We start from the raw sequence: 23,813 nt of genomic DNA, 5'->3' as shown, positions 1-23,813 counted from the left end.
TATGGGGGGAGGGATCTGGGGAAGTCTCCCCCTGCCCTGAGGCACTGTCCTTGGCTGGGGGGGTTGTTCAGGCTGGCTCTGCAGGGCACTGGGGGGGTATATTGAGGGGGGAGGAGCCATCTCTCTTTCAGCATCCCCGTCCGCTCCCTTGGCAACCAACTGGTTCCCTCCTTAGCGGTCAGGCTGCGGGGTGGAGCCAGCGCGAGCAAAGGGTGGGTTCTTTGCTCTGATTGGCCCGTCTACCTCGCCCTGGGGGCGCACTGCGATTGGCCAATCTGGCCGGCGCGCGGGTGAAAGGGACGCACCGGAGTGCCGTGGCTGCGTGTCACAGGACTGGCAAACATGGCGGCGCCCATGGCGCTGCTGGGCCGGGGACTGTGGCGGGCGCTGCGAGGGCTGGGGCTGGCCGGCTCGGGGAGGCGGTGGAGCAGCGAGGGGGTGGCGGGGCGGAGCCGGCTGTACGAGCACGTGCGGGAAGGGAACAGCGCGCGGCCCCGCCTAGACATGACTGCGCTGTGCGCGCGCCCCGAGCAGGCAGAGCGGGAGCTGGAGTTCCGCAAGGGGCCGCTAGGCCCACGAGACCTGCGCGAGATAGTGAGTTAGAAGCGGGGCCTAGCGGAAAAGGGGTGGGGCTTGTGGACTGGGTAGGGTTTAGTGGGAGGGGGTGGGCTTTGTGGGCAGAGGCGGGGCCTATCGGAAAAAGGGTGGGACCAGGGGAAATGAGGGTGTGACCTGGGACGGGGTTGTGGCTAAAGGGGGGACCTATGGTCAGGGATGGGGCCTAGAGGGAGTTTTATGGGGGGATAGGATAGGGCTGAGGGAAAGGGGCATATAGGGTTTATAGAGTGGGTGGGGCCCATAGTGAGACTTGTGGGAAAGGGCTTATAGGGAAATAGCTGAGTGGGTGGGGTTTATGGGGAGAAGGGGCTGAAGAGGGGGGGTTTATAGGGAAGCATCATGGGAACTCAAAATAGGGACTTTTCAGCTCGGAAAAGAGAGGTCGGGGGAGGGCATGATGGAGGTCTATAAAATGATTGATGTGGAAAATGTAAATAAGGAAGTGTTATTTTCTCCTCATCACACAAGAACTAGGGGGTCACTAAATGAAATTAATAAGCAGCAGGTTTAAAAGGAACTAAAGGAAATATTTCTTCACACAATGCACAGTTAATCTGTCAAACTCCTTGCCAGATTATCTTGTGAAGGCCAAGACTATAATGGAGTTAAAAAAAAAACTAGATTAATTCATGGAGGATAGATCCATCAAAGCTAGATGGTCAGGGATTGCTGTTTAACAGAAGCTGGGAATGGATAACAGGGATGGATCACTTGATGATTATTTGTTCTGTTCATTCCCTCTGAAGCACCTGGTATTGGCCACTGTTAGAAGACAGGATACTGGGCTAGATACACCATTGGACTGACCCAGTATGGCTGTTCTTATGAGTGGGTGGGGCTTGTTGGGAGGGATTTTTGGGGATTGGGGAATCCTTATTGGATAGGCTTATGGGAAAAGAAATGGAGCCTAGAGAATTGGGAAGGGGTCTATGGGAGGGAAGGGGATGCTTTTAAAATGGGAAAGGAAGATAGAGCGGGTTTGGGAGAGTGAGAGGAAAAATGATCTGTAGAATGGAAAATACGTGCTGCTCTTTAGTGTTCTGAGGAGCAACTATTAGAGAAACCCCAGCTATGAGCACTCATGCTTCTGTTTTCCATCACCACAGTTATCCACATGGAAGAGACTGGTGAATGTGCAGGAGGAGATCGGAAAACTTGAAGCTGAAAAAGAGGAAGTCTCCGGTCAAGTGAAATACCTTGTGGTGAGTCTACACAACTGCAACCCCCTAGTCCCCAAAATAAAAATCCCCACCACCACACAGAAGCCATGCTGCAGCGCTTATCTGAGAGGCATCCCTGTTGGAAAAAGCACAGACATCTTATATGCTGTATCCTGGCTTAATGTACCACCTGAGTATGAAGTAGTACACAGTTGCCACCGCTCCACAGCCATGAATGACTTCTGGCCTTTTTGAAAAGGTGCCTGTGTGTATAGAATCATAGAAATGTAGGACTGGAAAGGACCTGAGTAGATCTTTTGGTCAAGTCCCCTGTACAGTAGCCAGGGGAGATGGCATGGTGAACCAAACATTAGGTTTGAAACCCCTAAACTCTCTGGATCTGGAGTGTAGGTCTAGCAGTTGATGCAAACTTTTATTCTTCCCATTAATTCAGAGTCCATGTATTTTACATTCTGTGGCTTGTTCAGATGAGGCCAGAACTTCAGAAACTGAACAGTAAAACCCCTATGTGGCACATGTCTTAAGCACAGTGTCCTTGAACTCAAATCTTCTTTCCCTTCCCATCACTATACAGTGTCCTGGCTGCTGATCACTAGTGAATGGCTTTGCGTTAGTGCTGATTGAACTGTATCTGTTAGAGATTGTCTGGAAAGTGCCTTTCACCAGAAAGCAAAGGACTAATTGAGCCCAACTTCTGTTGGCACAACTCCCATTGACTTCAATGGATGCATGTTTCAACCTGTGGCTGTATGCCCTCATGGGCTCCCAAAGTATCTCAAAATATGCAACTTTGGGCTGACATTTTTTAAGATCGGTGGTTTTTTTGGGGGTTTTTTTTTTGTTTGTTTGTTTTTAATCCACTTGCTGCTTGTGGGTTTTTCTGCTTAACTCTGTGGGCCATTTGTGTATGTTTTGTCTGGGTTTTTTTTTCTTCCGTCTGCCCCTTGCCCAGCATGATTGACTCACTCTGCCCCTACGCTGCCCTCTAACCCTGCCCCCACAGGTTTTGTGCTGATTTTAGACCCATTTCAAGCTCTGGGTCTTTGAGAAATCCGGAGCCAATCTTAGGCCTTGATTCTCCCCTCACGCTGATGCAAAACTGGAGTGACCCCATGGAAGCAGGTGAATTTACACTGGTGTAAAATTGAGATAGTTAGGTGCACAATGTGCAAATTTACTCCCAGGCCCTGGGATGAGATTTGCAGGTAGGTTGCAGGTCTCCCCTTTCCCCTTATGCTTCCAAACAGCTCCAGTGTGCAATACAGTATTTCTATATTTAAAACCCCCACTGTTTGTGGCTTCTAACAGGTGGTGTAATTTTCTCTCATCACAGATGCTCAGTTTGACAATCTGATCCCTTAAAAGAGCAGATGCCGGGGTATTGTGTGGTTGCTCACTTTCATACAATCCAGGCACCCCGGTTTTATTTTCTGTAGGTCAGACACCTTTCCGCAAGGAAATAACTCTTGTTATCTACTGTTTTTCTTTTCTGCCTCCCAGGAAACCCAGGACAAGAGCACATTGGAGTCGGTAAGAGCCAGATTTTGTAAATTGTATCAATTTGTAGAAGTGGAAGGAAGCGTTGAGTGCATGGCTGACCTCTGCAGATGGTTGCTAGAGGGTCACACCCTCCATTCCTTATGTAAGATGAGCTGTAAGCCCAAGGAGAGCAGAATATTATACTGGTGCCTGTGATGTGTAGGCAGCAGCAGGGGGCGCCAGAGAGATTCCCACGCCTGCTGCATCAGACAGCCACTATAGGTCTCTGACTTTGTTCTCATTTAGAGCAGTGAAATTAGGCTTTTCTGGTTTTCCGATTCTCCACAAATTCAATAGGGCTCTGCCTCTTGATGGCTAAATGCTGTGCAGGGACTGCTTTGCTCATCTGCTCAGAATCCTAAAGGTCACACTTAATAGTCACAGAAACTGACACGGGTTTTTAAACTATGAAATTAAACATGCACCTATCATTAGATTTCTTGCTAGCTATCTGAATAGATCTGATGTGTTGGCTGAGTTGTGTGGCAGAAAACTGCAGGTGATCAGCTGTGCTAGAGGCTTCGTTTTTAGGACTCTGTAGGGCCTGTTTGATCTGTGGCCTCTAGTTTTGGCCTCTCCCTGCTTTTAGCATGAACGTGCTGTTAGCAGAAAGTCTCATACATTACAAGCCCTGTCAGGAGCATGTGGAGGTCTCCTGAGAAATCTTCCTTTACTGTTTTTCCTAGGAAGGATGGAGGTTGGGGCAACAGGATGAGGCGTAAACTGGTTGCTTTGAGAGGCAGACAGGCCATGGGGGTTAGGGCCCTGGACTTCCTGTGTGACCCTGAGCCTCAGTTCTCCACCTATAAACTGAAGACCATACGTCTTTTATTTTTTCCCCACCTTTGTCTGTCTTTAGGTTTTAAGCTCTCTCATGTGTGACCTGTGTCTTATTCTCTGTCCTAGGGCAATGGGGCTCCGATTTTCATTGTGACCTCTGGGCATTACAGCAGTTCAACTCACTGATCTTCAGAGCTTTAAAGAAAAGAGGGGTTATCAGCATTTGGAGCTGGTGGAAGGTGTCTAGTGGAAGGGTTCCATTCCCAGCTCTGGGAGTGGAAGCATGGTGTAGTTGTTGGAACTGGGTGGCCTGAAGTCCGAGTTCTGTTCCCAGGTCTTACCACTGAATAGCTGTGTGACACTGGGCAAATCACCTTTCCGTGCCTCCGTTTCTGAATCTCTGAAAGGGCTGATACCACCTCCCCCTAGCAGAGGCTGACGATACTTTGAGGTTCGTGGTTGAAAAATGCAATGGAAATGAATGCTGTATTACAGTGTGTGGGATATGAGCTGTTGAGAAGACCCTGTAAGACCCAGGGGCAAATGAGCAATGAACCACTAAGGATATGATAAAACTCAGGCCTTGGAATCCATTTGATATATATTAGACTCCTTTTTAGTCCTGGATCTATCTGAGACTCACCCCTCCTCGCGATACACTAATCTGCTCCCCCCCGCTTCCCGGCACAGTTCCCTGATTACCAGACACTACGGACCCGAGGGAGGGAAATACGGCACCAGCTGAATTCCCTGTACCAGGCGGAGATGGAACTGGATGAGAAGTACTATCTGAAGGCTCTGTGGCTGCCTAACTGGACACACCCTGATGTGGTAAGGAGGGGCTGCTGTGTCATGGGGCAGAGGGTTGCTATACGTGCGAGCAGAGTCAATCAACATGGGGAGGTCTAAAATTAAAGTTGATAGGAAACCATATAAATACAGAAGAGATCTAGGTAAACCTAGGTGCCTGTATATGGATTGAGTCACCCAGGCTTTATATATCGATATGGAACTTTCACCTTATTTCAATCAAGTCTGTCCCTTAGCTTTGACTTAAACAACGGCTCATGTGTATGAGAGGGTGCAGAGAAGAGCCACAGGAAGGATTCAAGGCTAGAAGAAATGCCTGACAGTGAGAGACTGAAGGAGCCCAATCTGTTCAGTGTATCAAAGAGAAGATTGAGAGGTGACTTGATTATAGCGTATAAAATTACAGTGTATAAATACCTTCACGGGGAGAAAAGAGCAGGTGTGAGAAGATTCCTTAATCTAGTTGAGAAAGGCAGAACTAGAACCAATGGCTGGAAGTTAAAGCCAGACAAAGTCCAGCTAGAAAGAAGGCACCAATGAACAGTGCTGGTGATTCACCTGCTCTCTGTCTCTTGATGTCTTCAGATCTAGGCCTGGTCTACAGTGCCGCGCCCGGTTGACGGGAGATACCAAGCTACGTACTGTAGAATGCGTTCTCTCCCGTCGACTTACTTATGCTCCCTTACCACAGCGTCTTCACTTTGCTGCACCAATGGGAAATGCCCTCTGGTCAACACAGCGTTACTCTTTTCTGAGGGGTGGAGTTACTGTGTCAAATGGAGAGCATTTCTGGGATCGATTGAGCGGGTTTCCAGTGGCCGCTCAATTGATCCTGCTGCGTTGATCTGTGGAGCCTGACGCAGCAGAATCAGTGTAGACGTACCCCTAGACTGGATACCTTTCTGGAAGACGTGTTAACCAGGCGTAAGTGCTTGGACTCAAAACAGGGCTGACTGGGTGAAAATCTACACCATGTTCTACAGGAGGTCAGACTAGATGTTCTAATGGTCTCTTGCCCTGGCTTTAAAACCTTATTGATCTTATCTGTCAATCAATCCATCTGTCCATCCGACGTGTGTACGCATATACACACACCACACACCCACTAAGGGGAGTGTTGCACACAGTGATGCTTACAATAAATACCCTGGCCTGATTTTTTCCTAAAGGCGTGGTGTAGCTGCAGCTCTAACCACTAGACCCCACTCCCCTTCCAGCTAGATATATTGATTTGGGCTCTGTTCCCCACCCTGGTAACCCAATCGCCTCTCCTCCACCCCCTCATAGACACAGGAGATGCAAGGGGGTGGATTAGGGAGCCTGGATGTGGTTACTGCCAGAAGCCAGGAGGAGGAGATGACAGGGTGGATGTCTCCACGATTGCCCTGTTTTATATGCTCTCCCGAAGTTCTGGTACTGGCTTCTGCTGGAGACAGGATATTGGGCTACATGAACCATCGATCTGACCCAATGTGGCTGTTCTTATGGTTTTACAGAACCTAGCTAGTCATACTTATGACTTGTCTACTGTGGAAAGGATGTTTTGGGTCTAATTATACAGGTATAAGTGACCCAAAGGCGTGTGCCCACACTGCCTTGCTAACCCAGCTTCAGTGGTGTGTAGCAGCACTGTACTTTTTCAAACACAGGGGCACTGCATTCTGGGTAAGCATCCCAGCATGCAGTGTTCCACTGCTGCACACTCTGCATTGCAGAATTTTTCTTGCGCTGCCATTGGAATTGTGGGACTTCGGGTTGAACTTGCAAACTCCCATGATTCCCTTCCTGGTGCCCTGTGATTCATGTAGTCTCTGCCTGGTGCCGTGTCCCGTGGCAGGGTCAGAAAGAGACATGCACCAATTGGTGTAATTATGGGGTTTATCCACTTTGGTTTTTGAGTGCGTTTCCCATGTGTCTTTTGACCCTTTGTGGTGATCCTGTGTGAGCTTTGACCTTTCCTTCCTCCAGCCCATCGGAGATGAGAGCCAAGCGAGGGTGATGGAGGTCGTGGGAGAGAAACCAGGTAGGAAGCAGATTCTCAGAGAGGGGTTTCAGGCCCTGGGTGTGGGCAAGGCTTGCTTGGGCCAGCTGCAAAGCCTATCTGCAGCTGGTATTTCTGATCCCACCTTCCCCCAGATGGGGGAATCTGGCCCCCCGGTTAGCCTTGGTTGTGACCTAAAATATAATTGCCATCAAACCCAAGGAGAAGAAAATGGGAGGTGTGGGCTGAATGCAATAGAAACCCTGATCGGTCAGGTGGATACCTGCATATAGGAGCTGAGACGTTGAAGTCAGTGGAAAGATGCTCATTGATTTCAACGGGCAACAGGTCAAAGGATACTCAGGCCCCGCTCGCCTTCTCTAAAGCTGTCTTGGAGATGGGAACAAATACTGGAGAGAAGGGGATAGACTGGCCTTGACCCTGTGAGCCCCAGGGAACTCTGGGAGCAGCAACTTACAGGCAGAGAGAGCCTGGGGATGGGGATCTTGTTGCTAGCTCAGTGGGTTTCTGTAGGTCTTTGGCAACAGTGTGTGGGGGGGGACGGGGCGGAGGGGGGGAGCTAAGCTGTAGGGTGGGAGCAATCGTGTCATCCTTGAGAGGGGAGAATGCTGGTAGTCGGAGGGCATGGTCACTTGCGCATCAGCTAACGGGAGTGTCAGGACTCCTGGGTTCCATCCCAGGCTCTGGGAGGAGAGTGGGATCTAGTGGTTAGAGCTGGGAGGGGAGGACTGTCAGTCAGGACTTGTGGGTTCTATTCTCAACTCTGGGAGGGGTGTGCGATTTTATGGGTTAGTAGAGCAAGAGGACCAGAAGCCAGGACTCCTGGGTCCTGTCCCGCAGTTGAGAAACAAAATAATTTTGACAGCATCTTCCACATACTCCCAGCTCTGTCACTGACTTTCTTTGTGACCTTGAGCAAGCCACTTCCCTGCTCTGTGCCTCAGTTTCCCCAACTGTAAGAGAGGCCCACTCTACCAGGTGGCTTACCCAACTGCAAAGTGTTTTTAGCTCTCCGGATCCTGCACAGTACCAGGTGGCTTAAGAGTCCCAACTGCTTAAAGTGTTTTTCATCTAGCTCTCCGGATCCTGCACAGTAGGCTAAACCTGCTGAGAACCCTCCTAGTAAAAAACTTTTTCCTAATGTCCAACCTAGTCCCCCTGCACATTCCTTGTTCTGTCATCTGCCACCACCGTTCCTGGGTAGGAAGCAGACTAAACAAGCCCAGTTCCCTCAGATAAGTCCTGTGATGTGTCTTCTCTCCAAATTGTCCACATCTTTTTTGTAGAAAAACTCACAGTTGTGACTTTAACCCTTTGTTTCCCCTCCCCTTCATTTTAGTTTTTGATTTCAAAGTGAAGGGGCATCAGGAGATTGGGGAAGACCTGGATATTGTCAGACAAAGGTAAGACGGGGGACAAAGAGTTTGTTAGTGGGGCTACGTTACACTGAAATACGGATAGAAATCGGATATCAAGGCCTGCCTGATACCTAGACTTAACCATCCTGGCTCTATTCCCTCCATGTTCAATGGTACGGAGTTCCTTTTAATTAGGCAGAGAGCAAAGCCAGGAAAATGATCTTGATGCATCTTTGCCCCCTTTCTCCATTTCCCCCTATTTCGGGGACATCTGCAGATGAATTAATATCCCCCCCAGCAATTTAAGATGCACTACCGTACAGGGAGTTAAGAAGGAGTTGGGGGAAGGGAATATGTAGGGATGGTAAGTAAAACTACCAGCAGTTACAGGTTGGAATAGGATGCTTTTCGCCCGTAAGTGTTGCCGGTTTGAATCTGGTCTGGGTCAACAGTGGCCACAGACTGTGCTGGCAGTGGTTTGGTGGAACGAATTCATGCTTCTCAGCCCACCGTTTGCACTCAAAAACCACCGTCACTGCTGGCCCCATACGTTGAAAGGCTGCACGGACCCTATACCTTGTATATCACCACTGTAATTGGCACTGGTGCGACTGCTCCTGGAATCTTGTGTCCAGTTCTGTGGCCCACGGTTCAAAATTGGTCAGAGGTCAGAAAGGAGCCACAAAATTATTACAGGGCTAGAAAACCTGCCTTAGCGAGATCGAGCTCTATGAGTTGATTTGTTTAGCTTAACAAAGAGAAGATTCTGGGGAGACTTGAGCACGGTCTCTTAGTGCCATGTGTACATGGTGATCAGAAATTTGACATGAGGGCCCTTCAGTCTAGCAGACAAAGGGTTAACAAGATCCATTGGTTGGAAGTTTGAAGCTGGACAAATTAACTAGAAATAAGGTGCAACGCCTCAGGGCTGCTCTAACTCATGCTTCACCACCTATGGGGTTCTGGGGGGCAGAGAATAGCCACAGTGCAGTGTGCCCCGGCCATGCCTCCAATCCACCCCCTATTCTGGGGGCTGTGAGCTGGGCCCTTTGTCAGTTTCACACAACCTGCAGAGACTGCTGGGCAGGGTGGATTCTCAGAGGGCCGTCTCCATCCTCCGTAAGACCCCTTTACACTGCCAGAGGGTCCTGAATATAACTGAGCATCAGCCCCTTTGGAGCATAAAGTGCCGTGACTTGCCGGGCCCCTCTCCAGCATTTATACACTCCCGTCACTGGCGGAGGGTCAGATCTGGAGAGGCGACTCTAGACCGAGGGCGAAGAGAGGGCTGCATCTTGCTATCCCATTGGTGAGCCAACAGTTGGAGGTGGCTGGCTGTTGCGCCTGCCCTTGGGGAAGTCCTGGCAACAACCTGGGGGATGAGGAGGGGGGAATCTGCTCTCCTGATCTCTGGCTGGGCTAGATGGTTGGGAGGTTTTAATTTTCTGCCTCTTGCACACAGCAGGTTGGAAGGGAGGGGTGGATGTTAAGGAGCAGCTTGGTCTGTCAGTTTCACAGCCATGGCTGCGACTTGCTTGGTTCTTAAACCTCTTGTGTCCTTTGGGGTCTTTGAAACGCAGGTGATGGAGTCGAGAGGCTCCAGATAGCACCGGCAAGGAACAAGGTATCTCCTTGCGCCGGTCTCTTACAGCGTGAAATAATAAGAAAGGTGTTGTGGCCTATGGGCCGAGGCGCTAGAATGGGAATTTGGACACCTGGGTTCTATTCCCGTCTCCGCCATTGACATGCTGGGGAACCTTGGGCAAGTCACAGCCCTGCTCCATGCCTCCGTTTCCCCCATCTGATCCTGGCCTCAGCCTGTGAGCTCTTTGAGGCAGGCACTGTCTCTGCAGTGCCTGGATTTCAGTGGGGCTACTGTAAGATGCCTAATCAGGGGGAGCTGAGGATTGATTGGCCGGGGGCCTGTCTTTTGGTTGTGCTGAGTAGTTAACCTCAGACTTGCGGGTGCTGAGGACCTGTGAAAATCAGGGCCTGGGCTTCTGTCTACCTGGGCAGTCCTGGGGGAGAAGAGAGGAGAACCTTTGTCCAGGCAAGATGACTGATGGCCTGGCTCGTAGCCCAGACTGGGGCTTGGTTGAATCTAAGGGCTTGTCTGCATGGGCAAATAGAGGGGCTGGACTGCAGCAGAGTAATTATACCACTCTAGCTGTGCTGGGCAATGTCCCCTTGTCGACAAGTCCGGAGTTTGGGTAGAAACTAGTGGGTGGAGAAGCTCAAAGCTAAGTCCATGGGCAGGGAGAGATGTCAATTGCTGGGTCAGATGTCTCCTGACCCCATTAGCTTAATAGGCTCGTGGTTTAGAGCCTGACCCAAGGGGCACTGAAGTCCGTGGAAGATGTCCGTTGGTTTCAGTGGCTGTTGGATCAGCCCTGCGCCTGGGGGGAGGGTCTCTTTAAAACAGCCGAGCCAAGGCGGCCCCCAGAAGCTGTTGATCACTCATAAATATTGCCCATCTGCCTGCCATCAGGCAGATATGCCCTGAATCTTCAGCGCGTCGTGTGGGGAGAGCCATCAACATGCTCTGGCAGCATGGCAGATGGTTGCTGGAGGAGCAAGCTGCTGCTGCGTAGGCAGGAGTGCTGCAGCCCTCGGGAGAGCTGGGCTGGAAAGGAAGCAACCATCGCCCAGACCCGCATCCTCGACCAGCTACAAACTGACAAAGCAGCTGAGGAGCTGGCGCTTGAATGCCTGAGCATAACCCACTGGGCCGTGTCTGCAGGGGACGTGAGTCTGTTAAGAGCCAGCTCAGGCGGCCTGGCTCTTTACCTCAGGCTATAGCAGCTCGGGATTTCAGCTCCAGCGGTGCCTGGTGCCATCCCTGGGGCGTCTCCCAAAATGGCAGCTGTCGCACACAGTTATATGGAGCCTATCTCTGGCCTTTCTGGTGGTTAACACAGTTAGCCCTGTGATCTGATCCGGCTAGGCTGGAGCACACAGCTACCAGCTGACAGGGTGACGGGCCCCATTGGACATGTTCCTGGAAGATCCTAGGTCTGAATTATAAAGAGGAAGCGGGGTCTAGTGATTAGAGTACGGGGGTCCTGAGCCAGGGCTCCTGAGTTCTCTACCTGGCTCTGGGAGGGGAGTGATGTCTAGTGGTTAGAGTGGGGGGGGGGCGCGCGGGGGCAGGATTCCTGGGTCTTATTTGACTCTGACACTGCCCTGCCGTGTGAGTTGGGGGTAAGTCCCTTCATCCATCTCTCTCTCTCCATTCCCTCCTCTCTGAAATGGCAAAGATCTTGAACTTCACAATTATGAATCAGCCCTTCTAAAATCCCCACCCTTGATAGGCTGGGACGTCTTATTCTCACCTCGTCACAGGTGGGGAAACTGAAGCACAGAGCGATGAAGTGAACTGAGGGGTTCAGAAGCTGGACTAGAATAGAACCCAGGAGTCCTGATGCCCAGCCCCCTCTGCTCTAACCACATCAAAAGGGGGACCTGCCCAGTCCTATGGGCACCGTCTGATGGGCATGTTGCTCTTCTAGCTAGTACATCAGGTGACACAAAAGCGATCAGCCATCTGCTGTTCCCGGAAGCCTCTGGGACCATGAGTTACCGATCAGCTGTCGCACTCTTAGCACCCATTAGCTGATTGCTAACGCCCCTGGCCCCCTGCAGAATGAAGGGGCTATAAATGTTGTATGGGCTGCCCTTTCTCCTCCCTGTTGTTTGGACACGGGCCTCGGGCACTTTCCGACATCAGGTGCGCCTCCCCCGCTGCCCTCAGGTCGGGGGGATTGCCCGTCATGGAAAAAGCCTCCTCTCTCCGCATCCATGCGGGCTGCACACGTGCGTCATGGGGCCGGCATGCGTGTCATTGCGTATTCTGGCTTCGTGAGTCGGTTGAAACCATCTGGCTTGGTCAATTTCTCTCCCTCTTCACCTGGCCGTGACTACAGCAAGGCTGGAGTCAGTGGAATCACTCCAGATTGACACCTCTGGAACTGAGAAGTGGGGTGGGGGAGTGCAGAGCAGAACCCACGAGTCCAGATTCCCCGTGTCCGTCCGTCCGTCCATGTCCCCTGCCGCTCCATCCCCTGCTGTGGAGCTATTGCTGTTTCACACCAGCCGCGAATCTGGCCTTTTCTCCATTACACACGACGATAGCTATTTGCATCTAAATTCCCTTGTCCATCCCTCTAATATCTTCAGACATTCCAAGGCCAGAGGGCACCAACCACTGCAATCATGTTGTCTGACTCCCCCTGTATAACCCAGGCTGGAGAACTGCCCCCAAATCATTCCCAGGGCAGATATTTTTTAAAAATATCCACTCTTGATTTAAAAACTGTCGGTGACGGAGAATCCACCACGAAACTTGGTCAGTTGTTCTAATGGTTAATTACCCGCACTGTTAAATTGATGCCTTGTTTCCAGTCTGAATTTGTCTCGCTTCAACTTCCAGCTATTACATCATGTTATTAGACCTTTCTCTGCTAGATTGTTATTAAATATTTGTTCCCCGTGTAGGTACTTCCAGACTGTGATTAAGCCATCTTTTAACCTTCTCTTTGTTAAACCATTTAGATTGTCTATCGCTGTAAGGCAGGTTTTCCAATCCTTTAATCGTTCTCGTGGCTCTTCTCTGAACACCCTCCAATTTAGCAACGTCCTTGAGTTGTGATTGAATATCTGAAGCTCTTCACAACCCTGCTGTGAGGTAGGGCAGTGCTATTACACAGCTGGGGAAACTGAGGCACAGACACTAAGCGACTTGGCCACTGTCACACAGGGAGCCACCGGCAGAGCTGGGTTCCAGGTGAGTGTCCTACCACCTGCACCATCCTTCCAGTAGCAGGTGGTAGCTTCCTATGCTATGTTGCCCAGTGGAAATTGTCTCTCTTCCTTTCTTTCCCCACCCAGGCGCCTCTCTCACATCTCAGGCCACCGCTCCTATTATCTGCGTGGGGCTGGAGCAATGCTCCAGCACGCCCTGGTGCAGTTCACCATCAGCAAGTTGATAAAACAGGTACAGCCAGCTGGACTTCCCATGCGGTGTGGGGGCAGCATGGTTTAATGGTTAGTGCGGGGTACAAGGCGTCGGGGCTGCTGGGCTCTATCCCCAGCTTTGGGAGCAGAGTGGGGTATGGTGGCTGGAATGGGATGGGGCTGGGAGTCACGACTCCTGGATTTTGTTCCCAGCTCTGGAAGGGGAGTGGGATGTAGGGCTTAGAGCAGGGTGGGGTGAGGAGGTAGGGCTTCTGGGTGCTATTCTCTGGCTCAGGGAGGGGGGAGTGGAATCTAGTGGTTAGAACGGAGAGCCAGGACGCCTGGGTTCTATTCTTGGCTGTGGAAGGGGAATGGTGTTCAGGGTGGGGCCAGAAGCCTGGACATCTGAGCCCTATTTCCAACCCCAAAGGAGAGTGGGCTCTAGTTGTTAAAGCAGTGGGGAGCGAGGGGAGTGTAGGGGGGAGTCCAGACTCCTGGGTTCTGTTCCAGACTTTGTCACTGACTAGCCCCTCTTAGAGGGGGAGCCAAGGATTTGGTTCATTTGTAGGCTTTTGAGGCTTTCACCTCTGAGTTGCTGGTCCGCGCCTAGCTGGCATCGTCGGTAGCTATAAAGCTGAGGCCGGTGGATAGACCCTGTGTCCTGCGTTTGCTCGGTCTCAGTCCAGCTCCTGGTGCCCACAGCACCAACTCCCTGCCCCCAAATTCAACCCCCTCGTCGGCAGGACCGATTGGTGCTACGCAGCCCAACTCCCTTGTCCCCTGGAGCCCGTGCAGGGCAGGCTGGGAGAAGGGGCAGTCGCCCTGAGTCCGCTGCTGAGCGCTGGCCTGTAGGATCATGTCCTTTCTCTCTCCCTGTCTAGGGCTTCATTCCGATGACTGTTCCCGACCTCTTGCGAGGAGCCGTGTTTGTAAGTGCCCTGGAGACAGAGCCCTGGCCCTCCCTGCCCAGGACCCTGATATCTCGGCCCCCCAACCCTGCTGGCCCCAGAGTCCTTGGCACTAGGGTCTTTCAGAGGCCAGCTGTCTCAGTGCTGCATTCTCAGCACTACCAGTGGTTTGATGGCTGGTCCCCAGCTTCTGGCATCCCAGTGACACTGGCTCCCAACCCCTCCCTCCCCACACGCATTCCCAGCAATGCCAGTTCCCCAGGTCCCCCGTTGCCCCTAGCTCCCAGGCACCCGCCCCCAGCTCTACATTCAGAACGGCAGCTGACCCGACTCCCCCAAGCCCTGTATTCCCAGCACCACCCATTCTCCACCAGCTTACTCCTCCCTGTGTTACTGGGACTCCCTGGGGGCTGCCTGCCCAGCTCCTGGCCCTTTATGTTCTCCCTTCCTTCCCCATTTTCCCCCCAGTAGCAGGGCCATGGAGAGAGGCCAGCCCCCTCTCAAACTGCAAATGGGGGGCCCTGGGAGGGAGGGCAGGTGCGATTCTGGATGAGCCACAGAGCTCATGGGGGGAGCTGCAGAGGAGAAGGCCCTTGCGGGCCTCTGCCAGAGAGCTGGGCTCCGCGGAGATAACCAGGGTTCTGCCAACTCTGCCCTTCAGGAAGGCTGTGGTATGCAGCCCAACGCCATCCCCTCCCCGGTGTACAACATAGACCCGTCCCGCTTTGAGGACCTGTGCCTGGCTGGCACCTCCGAGGTCGGCATCGCAGGTGAGGCAGGGACCGGTAGGCTGTGTCCTTCTTCTGCTTCCCGGGGCGAAACCAAAACGCGCTCTGCCTCAGAGGTGGCTTGCTGTCAGCAGCGCTGGCGGGGATGTGACAGATGGGCCTGGGTCAATGTAAGATGAGGTTGGTCTCACCCCACGCCCTTGGGGAAGCCAGGCCCCTGGATTGGTGTCTGATCTCTTACAGTCCCTGCGTTCGCTGCACCTCCAGTCCCCACACCAGTGACTGGGTGCATTAAAGGGCCTGGCTGCTGGCAGCCAGGGTGCAATCACAGCACACCCAGCCCTGCACTGGGGCTGTGTGTAAACAGGAAAAGGAAGCAGAGCAAAAGAGAGAAGGGACCAAGGCCTGGGAAAATTGAGTTTCAGGTTGTAAGTTTGGAGGCTCTGAGGTCAGGCCCTTAGCAACTGGGCTAAGCAGCTTCTTCCCCGAGTGCCTCAAATGCTACGGGAGCTGGGAACGCTGCTGGCTGGGGTTGCTTTGGAGGCTGTAAAAAGGACACTTTTTCGTTTTAACTGGCCCCTTGTGGGATCCCCGTCCTCCTCCCTGCTTAGATCTCAGGCTTCCAGCCAGCACCTTCTTCGGCACGGGATTCCACCATCCTCTCCCTCCAGGCAGAGGGTTTTGCGTAGGTCTGCGCTGGAGCTGGGAGATGTAGTTCCCAGCTCGGGTGGGTATACCCGCGCTAGCGGTGTGACCTGTCTTTTCCAAGACCCCAGGCACGTGCTCCTTCTAGCATGGATGCCGCTGTGCCTATGCTCTTTATTTTCACATGCTAGCTCGACTGGTGTGAGCACCGCTGTTTTCGACGACCGCGCGCCTAGGCAGCGGAGGGTCTGTAGCTCCAAGTGGCCATGCCTGCACTGTATGGCTTTATTCCAGGCATCTCCAAGATCCACAGGCTTATCACTGCTCTGATGTGGCCAGGGTAATAGTGGGCTGCCAGTCTGCCCGGCTGGCAATGCTGGGGCTGACCCCCTCCTGCCGGGGCGGGTTCTATGACAAGGTGGCCAGCGGACGAATGCTGTCCTGTTTGTGTCCGGTTCCTCCAGGGTGCGATAGACTTGGTGGGTTTTCTTCAGTAGATGGTGGACAGCCTGGGAATTATGAAGTCGGGCCTAAAGCGTGGCCCAGTGTTTGGCTGGGTCCCTCTGCCCGTGCTGGGAATTACACCCCGAGCTCCGGTGTAGACGTAGCCCTCAGGCAGCAAACTCCTGCCCTTCGCCGCGCTCTCCGCCTGCACGCTGCACCTGCTGGTTTGTTCTCTCGGGGCGGCAGGGTTAGCCGGCAGCCAGCCACGTACTGTTTATTCAGAACAAAAGCATTCCAGAGAGAACAGATCTGGAAAAGGGAAAAAGGAAAAAAAAAACCCCAAACAATAAAGCGCAAATGGTCACCCATCTTCTAACTGGCAGGTCTCAAAGGCCTCCAAGTGCCCAGCAGGGCCTGTCTCTTGGATGGAACATGAGTGACCCTCTGTCCTGGGTCAGGGCTGACACTTCATGCTTTCCCAGCCCAGTGTGTGCCAGGGCCTTTCAACCAGGTTAAGCCAGCCTGTGCTGGTCCCCACAGTGTGGGGGATGGGGGTGGAGAAAGTCCATTGTTCCAGTGTTTGGGGGTTTCATTAATTCTCCCCCCCCCCCCCCCCCACTCCATTGTCTTTGGATCCTATAGCACTATAGGGGTGGGGTGGGGTGTGGTGGCGCTTGCTCTCATTGCTGCGGTACCCATTACAAGGGCTTAGCATGCCTGGCATACGGAGGCTGCCAGTCCATCACCCTCTTCCATGCCCTTCGTGGCAGCTGTTGTCTCACTGAAATTCTCCCCCGGCTTCCCCCTTTTCCAGGCTACTTCATGGATCATGCCGTGAATTTGAAGGACATGCCAATCAGGTAATAACTTCCTCCCCCAGCCCCGGTCTTTTTGTTTTTTCACAATCGGCTTTTCCCTGCCTGATCTCTCTGCTCCCCTCCCAGCTCCTGCCCTGTGCCTGGCCCCTCCGGGCAATCCCACCTCGCTTGGCGCAAGAGCCTTCCTCCCCGCAGCTCTTGCCATCCCGGGCACGTGCCCTGTATTTCACCCACCCTGGTGGCCCTCTGTCTCATCCGCAATCTCACCTGCCCTCCCTGCCTTGTTCCACTTCATTTCTCTGGCTCTCCGGTGTCGCTTATTCCCTGGCAGGGGGTTGGGGACACTGTGCAAAGTAAAGTCCTGTTTTTCACAAGGGGGGGGATAGAACCCAGGAGTCCTGACTCCCAACACCCTTCACTCCACACCCTGCCCCGAGACCTCACTCCCATGGAATCTTGGGTTCTGTTCCCGGCTCGGTGGGTGACACTGGACAAAGTCGTACCTCTGTGCCTCAGTTTCCCCACTCTGCCCAAAGGGGTTAATGATGCTTTCCCCCATGGCAGCTGCGGGGTTTCATTCCTCCACCCACCCCTGCAGAGGGCTGGCTCAGTGGGTTAATTTCATGGCCTGTCCTGTCCATTTCCCCATTGCCAGAACCGTGTGTTCCAGCACGTGCTACAGGACCGAGACAGACACCGGCAAGGAGCCCTGGGGACTCTACAGAGTCCATCAGTTCACCAAGGTAGGGGTGTCGTTTGTTCTCTCTGAGAGAGCGGGAATTGGAGCTTAGAACCCAGGAGCCCAGGCTCCCAGCCCCCCGGCTCTAACCACTAGACCCCACTCCCCTTCCAGAGCTGGGGGTACAACCCAGGAGTCCTGGCTCCCAGCCTCCTTGGCTCGAACCACGAGACCCCTCACCAAGAGCCGGGGCCACCTTCCCTCTGCTGATTGGGGTGGGGGGCGGGGATGAGCAGGGAGTCACTTAGTTTCCATGTTGGATGCCGCTCGTGGCTGCTCCAGGTGCTGGCTGCAGGGGGTATCTGCGTTGGCGACTGGGACCCTCCATGGCACCCAAGCTGCTGACCCAATGGGGGACGGAGTGCCGGCACCTCCCCCCCCGGGTCTGGGTCAGAACCAACACCCTCTGGGCCAGCCAATCCCCACCAGCCTGGCTTTGAGGAAGGCATCTTCAGCCCAGGCCAGGAGGGTCCCGTGACGGGGATCCCAACCCCAGGAGGTGCCTGTGTGATTTTTGGGGTGGGGGACAGGGTCGATGCAGGCTGAGGACTCCCCTCCCCAATAAAGGGCTCGTAGGATGATGTCAGGAGCAGTGCCTGGTACCGGGCGGGGTGGAAGCGGTTCCTCCTGCCTGATGCACCTGTCTCCCTCCCCCACAGGTGGAGATGTTCGGGGTGACAGCGGCGGAGAGCGGGGAGGAAAGCGCTGCCCTGCTGGAGGAGTTCCTTGCCCTGCAGAAGGAGATCTTCTCTGAGCTGGGGCTGCACTTCAAGTGAGGGGGAGGGGCCGGGTGTTCTGCATGTCCTTGTCCGAACGGGGGCGGGGAGGGCAACTACGGGCCAGGGATGTACCCCCACAAGGGTTACCCTTCTGCCCTCCTTGGCGGTGCAGGGTCGCTTACTGGGCCCGCTCGGCTGGGGAAATGGTGCCAGCAGCCCCGCTCCAAGCTGGGCGCCCTGAGTGCTGGGATCAGTCCCTCCCTCCCGCTGCCATCCTGATCAATCTCTCTGCGGCAGGGTCCTGGATATGCCCACCCAGGAGCTAGGGCTGCCCGCCTATCGGAAATATGACATTGAGGCCTGGATGCCTGGAAGGGGCAAGTATGGCGAGGTGAGCGCCTCCAGCTGGAGTGATGGGGTGGAAGGAATCCTGGTGCCAAGGTTAGCAGCTTGTCCAGGGCAAAGGGTGAGATCTGCTGCCCAATGTACCTTGATTTTCTTAGCTTTGGATCCCAACCACAGGGGCTGTCCATCCTCATGCTTGGGGGTGAGGGGTGGACAGCCGCATGAGGGGTCAGGAAGGATCTCTCGCATGTGCGCGCACACAAGATAGAGCTAGTGCACTGGGCGGGGGGGATAGTGGGTCCATCTGTGATGGTTGGGGGAAGAGGCATGGAGACACCAAGCCCGTTGGTCTGATCTGAGGAGGCAGGGAGAGGGAGGGGAAGACTGGTTTGGATGTGGGGACACCCTAACTCCTTTGGTGGGTCATGTGACTGCTTTGTGGGTCACATGACTGCTGTCCTTCAAGCCATCTCCCACCCCACTGACCCTCCCTTTTAAAGCGGCGGTCCCTCTTCGCTTCCCCAGATCTCCAGCACCTCCAACTGCACTGACTACCAGAGCCGGCGCCTGAACATTATGTACTACGACCAGACGAGGCAGCTCCATTACGCACACACGGTGAGCGCCCAGCCTCCTGACCCCGGGGCAGCAGGGAAATAGGGAACACACCCCCAAAAGGAAAACCCTAGGGGTAAAGGAGGGAGGTGCGTTTCTCAGGCGAATTCACAGGAGCATCAGATCTAACAGGACTTGGGTGAGAGACCTAACAGAGCCAGGTGCTGCATCTCAGTGCCGGGTGATGGATCCTTGTATAAACAGCCCCTATGTTCTACCCCAGAGGTGGCTGCATCTCAGTGCCAGGTGATGGGGACCCTTTGTCAGTTTGGATCCTGCAGGGGGAAAGTTGCATGTTAATTAATCTGCCTATCTTGGGGCCGAGCAAGCGGGCTTGATTCTTGTGGCTACAGATCCTGGAGCCACTCAGGTGGCCCCCAGATGTGGGTCACTGGCTGGTGACCACTGGGGTGGGGGGATTAAAATCCCCACTGTCATCTTTTGTTCTCCCCAGGTCAACGGCACAGCCTGCGCCATCCCTCGGCTGCTGATCGCTCTGCTGGAGTCCAACCAGCTCAAGGTGTGCTCCAGCCCTACCAGGAGGGCTGTAATGGCCCAACATTCATACCCTGTGTGCCTGAGTTGAGAGGGAGCAATCAGTGCTGGCTGAGCCTACGGCCCTTTGTTCAACTTCTGGACTTGCCACCTCCTGGGCAGAGCGTGTCTTGCTGGGGGCAGCTCTCCCCACTGATGATCAGCTGAGTGAAGGTGGCTGGCCACGGGCCCCAGGGCTCTGTTGCAAGGAAGAGAGGGGAGAGTTGTGGTGGCCTGGGTTCTGGGGGAACCCTGTGCCAAGGGCACTCAAACCTTTGTAGAAGTGGGGGGGCCAAGGCCAAAGGGCCCCCTCCATCTCTGTGGCTTGCTGCTCTAGCAGTGAACCAGCTGCCCTCTCTTCTGGTGCCATAGCAGTCCCTGGTGGGCGAAAGGTGTAATGGCAGCGCCTCCCCAGCAGAATCTATTATTTGTGGGGAGAGGAGGGGAAGTCTGCGGGGGACATGAATTCTGCACTTCGATTTCTTTTGTTAAAAAGCGGGGGAGGGCATTGCCTCCTGCCTCCCTGGTTCTGGCACCAGTGTCCTGTCCCCCAGCCAGGAGCGGAGAAGCAGGGAGGTTCCCCCACTGAAACGGAGTCAGGCTGGGATTGAATTAGCAGGAGTTCTCACGGTTCCAGTTTCAGGCCAGAAGGGATGGTTAGATCATGTGGTCTGACCCCTGGATAGCACAGGCCAGTAAGCGATTCCTGGACTGAGCTCAGAGAGTGAGTCAGAGCAAAGCATTTGTCTGCAGGAAGCTCAACCGTGGCATGAGAATCGGGCCACCAAGGGCTGAGGCCCCTGCACTGGCAGAGAATCGATTAGGGGAGATCTCCCCAGATGATCCCGCACCTAACTCAGTCCCCTTGCTGCACAGAAAAGTGGGGGGGGTCCCAAGGTCTCTACCGAGCTGAGGGAAAATTCCTTCCTGCTCCCCTTCCCTCCTTCAGCAGTGGAGCCGCACAGAGACTCTGGGGGGTTGGCTGAGTAGCGAAGGCTCCATTCCAGAGTGGATTTCCCACCCCCACCACTGAGATCCAAAATTTTTATGAGTGCGGGGGAGAGAGAGCACCCAACAAACAGCTGGCTAGAGGCCTGGAGATGGACAGGCTGGAGAATGGGAGGGTAACATCCTCAGTCACTTTTGTTGTTTAGCCATGGGGGAGTGGATTTCACACCCACCCCCCAATGCTGTGTCTCAACCATGCCCTGTCCCGTTCCTCCCCCAGGATGGCAGCGTCCGAGTCCCCACGATCCTGCAGCCGTTCCTGGGCATGGAAATCATCACCAAGCCCAGCTACGCCCCCTTAAAGTACATCGGGCCCAACCAACCTAAACGCCGCTGACCCGTCTGCCAGCAGCAGCAGTCACAGCAGGGCCCAGCCCGACACAAACGAGACACCCCCCCGTCCCTTCTGCCTCCTGGCATTGCTTTGCAGCACCTGGATGGGGCTGATGTGGATGGGGACTCTGAGATGCCAGCACCCCCTCTGGCACCAGACTGTGCTGCCTGGAGCCAGACCCCAGCACTGGCAAGAGGCAGTGAGCTATTTTCTCCCCAGGACTCCTGGGTTCCTCCAACAGTAGCCGCCCTCCCGCGTTCCTCCATCAGTAGCCGACCTCCCGCTCCTGGCGAGGGGGAAGAGAGTTCTCCCAACTTACAAGCCATTGAAGGGACTGGGGGGGGCATGTAGATTTCATGGCTAGATGTGCTCCTCCCCACTCCCCCCCTTCACTATTTCCTCTCTGCGTCCTGCTTCCCTGCTCCTCATCCTTGCTGCTGGTGCCAGCCATGGCCAGAGGAGCTTGATGACTGAAGAGATGGCGAGTTTTTCGCCCCACCGTCCGCTGTTTCTCATCTGACTTGGCCTGGTGTTGGCTGCAGCATGTTCCCATCAGCTAGCCCTTCGGAGACGCTGCTGTGAAACAAGTTTGCCGGATCTCAGCCCGGTTCCCTGGTGCAGCTGCATTACACAAAGCAGGAGCGGCAGCCTTAGCCGAGAGGTAGAATGGGCCGTGGAGACTCAAACACCCCTTCCCACCCCACCCACACACTTGGCCCTAACCAGGGTCCCCTGGGGCTGAGGCAGCCAAGCAGGGGGCAGAGTGTGCAGTTGGGAGGTTTGCCCTTGCGATTGCCCATACTGTGGGGCAGGAGAGGGGCCCTGCCGGGTGAGTCAGGGTCCCAGCCAAGGGGCTCACAGAGGGAGAGAGCATGGAGGGGGAGCATCCACACTTGGTAATGCCAGCTTGGAGCGGGGCAACTGCTGGGGGGTCAGAGGGTGCCAAGCAGGGGAATGAAATTGTGCCACCCATTAAATCTGCAATTGAGAAGGGCTCTGTTCTCATAGGGTCATGCTTAAAGCACCTGTGAGGGAGAGGGGTCTGGTGGGTTACAGCAGGGGGGACTAGGTCTCAGGATGCCTGGGTTCTATTCCCAGCGAGAGGAGGGGAGGGGGGACTGAGGGTCTGGACCCCTGGCTTCCCTCCCAGCTCTGCCACTGACCCATGACCTTGGAACAAATCACTTTGCCTCTCTCCACCTCACTTTCCCACTGTGTATATGGGGGTAACCCCTCCCCTCCTGGCTTTGTGGATCCTCGGCCGAGCCTTCCTCGGGCAGGCGAGAGGACAATTGGTCTGGAAGAACATGAGCATCTCCATTGACCTCTTCTGCTCAGCTCCAGCATCACCAGGGAACAGAAGAGCTGCTGCCCCTCGGTCACTGTGCTACTGCAACTGTTCCACCGTGGCCAGTGCCTCCTGCAGGACAGAGCTCCTAGGCCAGATCCAGGACCCTGCACCCCCTCTTTCTTGATTGTACAGAACTGCTCTGCCACTGAGGGGCAGCCGCCTGGGGGGTGTGGGGTGGCAGCTGCTTATTAATGAATTTAACCAGTACTGAAATGCTGACACCTCTGGGATGGAAGGCAGTAGCTGTTTATACAAGGATCGCTCCCCCGGTACTGAGATGCAGCTGATTCTGGTGTGCAACACAGCAGCTGACTGCTTGAAGAATGACAGACTCAGGTGGGAGGGGGTGGATTGGTGGGAGCCAGCTTGGGATCTCATAGACAGCTATTTTGTCCATCACCTCTGCCCTTGCCAGCCAGTTTCAGAGAGATGCAAGTGGTCCAGGTGGACGTGAAGGTCTTCTAACAGCAGCTCCTCCTGGGGCGTTTTATTCATTAGAAATTTGCCATGTTGGCTGGTTTAATTCAGTTACTCCCTGGGGCTGCTTTGCTGCTGTCGAGGGACTGGGTTGCAATCTGTTACGCCTTGCTCAGCCTGACAATAGCTCTGCCACAAAGCGGCCAGCGGTGTCTACAAAGGCGAGGGCCGGGGACATAGAACAGCTGCCAAGTGCCAGTTCCTGGCTGTGCTGAACAATGGCGAGGAGAACGCCCCTAGCGCCTTGTGAATTTATTATCACACGCGATGAGCTAAGGCCTGGCAGGGACAGGCGCCAAACTCTTCTAACTTGGGTGCCGAAGCTGAGCGGGGAAATCAGCACTGAGGAAGGAGCGCCCCCCCAGAACCGCAATGGGGTAGTGAGGTCAGCACAAATGGTAAAGTTAACCCCCTCCCCCCCTTACTGGCAATTTCAGGGCACCAAAAACTATCTGTACATTTGGGTTGAATTCAGCAAATAATTTTGGCTGGAAAAAAATGGATTTTTAAAAAAAAAGTCTTAATTAGCTAAATTTCTTAATGAAACCGTTGTTTTAGGTTCAACGCAGCGGTCAGCCGAAGCCTCCCTCCCAAAAAATATTTTTATTTTATTTTTGACTGTATCCAGGAGATACCAAAAAAAATTCACTTTTGGCTGAAACCAGCCTGCTTCTCCCCTCTCAGATTATTTTGTGGGGGTGTGGGTCCAAATTGACAAATCAATCGTTTGCTCAGGGCTAGTCAGTATTGACGGCAGGGGAAGAGTGCCTGCTTCTCAACCTCCCGCTGCGCTGCACGGGGGCCAGCGCCCCCTCGCACCACAGTGGGGTCAGCGGTGACTGCCGGGGCAGGGTTCCCCCGCAGCATTTTCCACAAGAGTTTCACATCATTGCCGCCTTAATTTTCC

General features: G+C 54.1%; 1 protein-coding gene across 1 annotated transcript; it reads left to right on the top strand.

Annotated features, from left to right (window-relative positions):
- Window positions 1–148: 148 nt before the first annotated feature.
- SARS2 (seryl-tRNA synthetase 2, mitochondrial) lies at window positions 149–22,840 on the top strand. The gene is made up of 16 exons (XM_067556715.1): window positions 149–594; window positions 1,725–1,820; window positions 3,300–3,329; window positions 4,809–4,949; window positions 6,897–6,951; window positions 8,270–8,333; window positions 13,176–13,281; window positions 14,123–14,170; window positions 14,811–14,919; window positions 16,781–16,826; window positions 17,440–17,527; window positions 18,183–18,295; window positions 18,540–18,633; window positions 19,113–19,205; window positions 19,657–19,722; window positions 20,965–22,840. Exons 1-16 carry the CDS (start codon window positions 343–345, stop codon window positions 21,079–21,081), a joined length of 1,518 nt encoding a protein of 505 aa, XP_067412816.1. The 5' UTR covers window positions 149–342; the 3' UTR covers window positions 21,082–22,840.
- Window positions 22,841–23,813: the final 973 nt, after the last annotated feature.

This window comes from Emydura macquarii, unplaced genomic scaffold, assembly GCF_026122565.2.
Source record: "Emydura macquarii macquarii isolate MOO-44397 ecotype Brisbane River unplaced genomic scaffold, CSIRO-AGI_Emac_v2 contig_1790, whole genome shotgun sequence".
Taxonomy (NCBI): Eukaryota; Metazoa; Chordata; order Testudines; family Chelidae; genus Emydura; species Emydura macquarii.
Note: the sequence above shows the minus strand (reverse complement) of the source record. Positions and strands in the feature narration are given on the sequence as shown.

Excerpts from the sequence above, each read along its gene's own strand:
- SARS2 (XM_067556715.1), top strand. The coding sequence starts at position 343 with ATGGCGGCGCCCATGGCGCTGCTGGGCCGGGGACTGTGGCGGGCGCTG. Across the intron at positions 8,334-13,175 it reads CTGGATATTGTCAGACAAAG|GCGCCTCTCTCACATCTCAG; the intron begins GTAAGACGGGGG and ends TTCCCCACCCAG. Across the intron at positions 14,171-14,810 it reads TCTTGCGAGGAGCCGTGTTT|GAAGGCTGTGGTATGCAGCC; the intron begins GTAAGTGCCCTG and ends TCTGCCCTTCAG.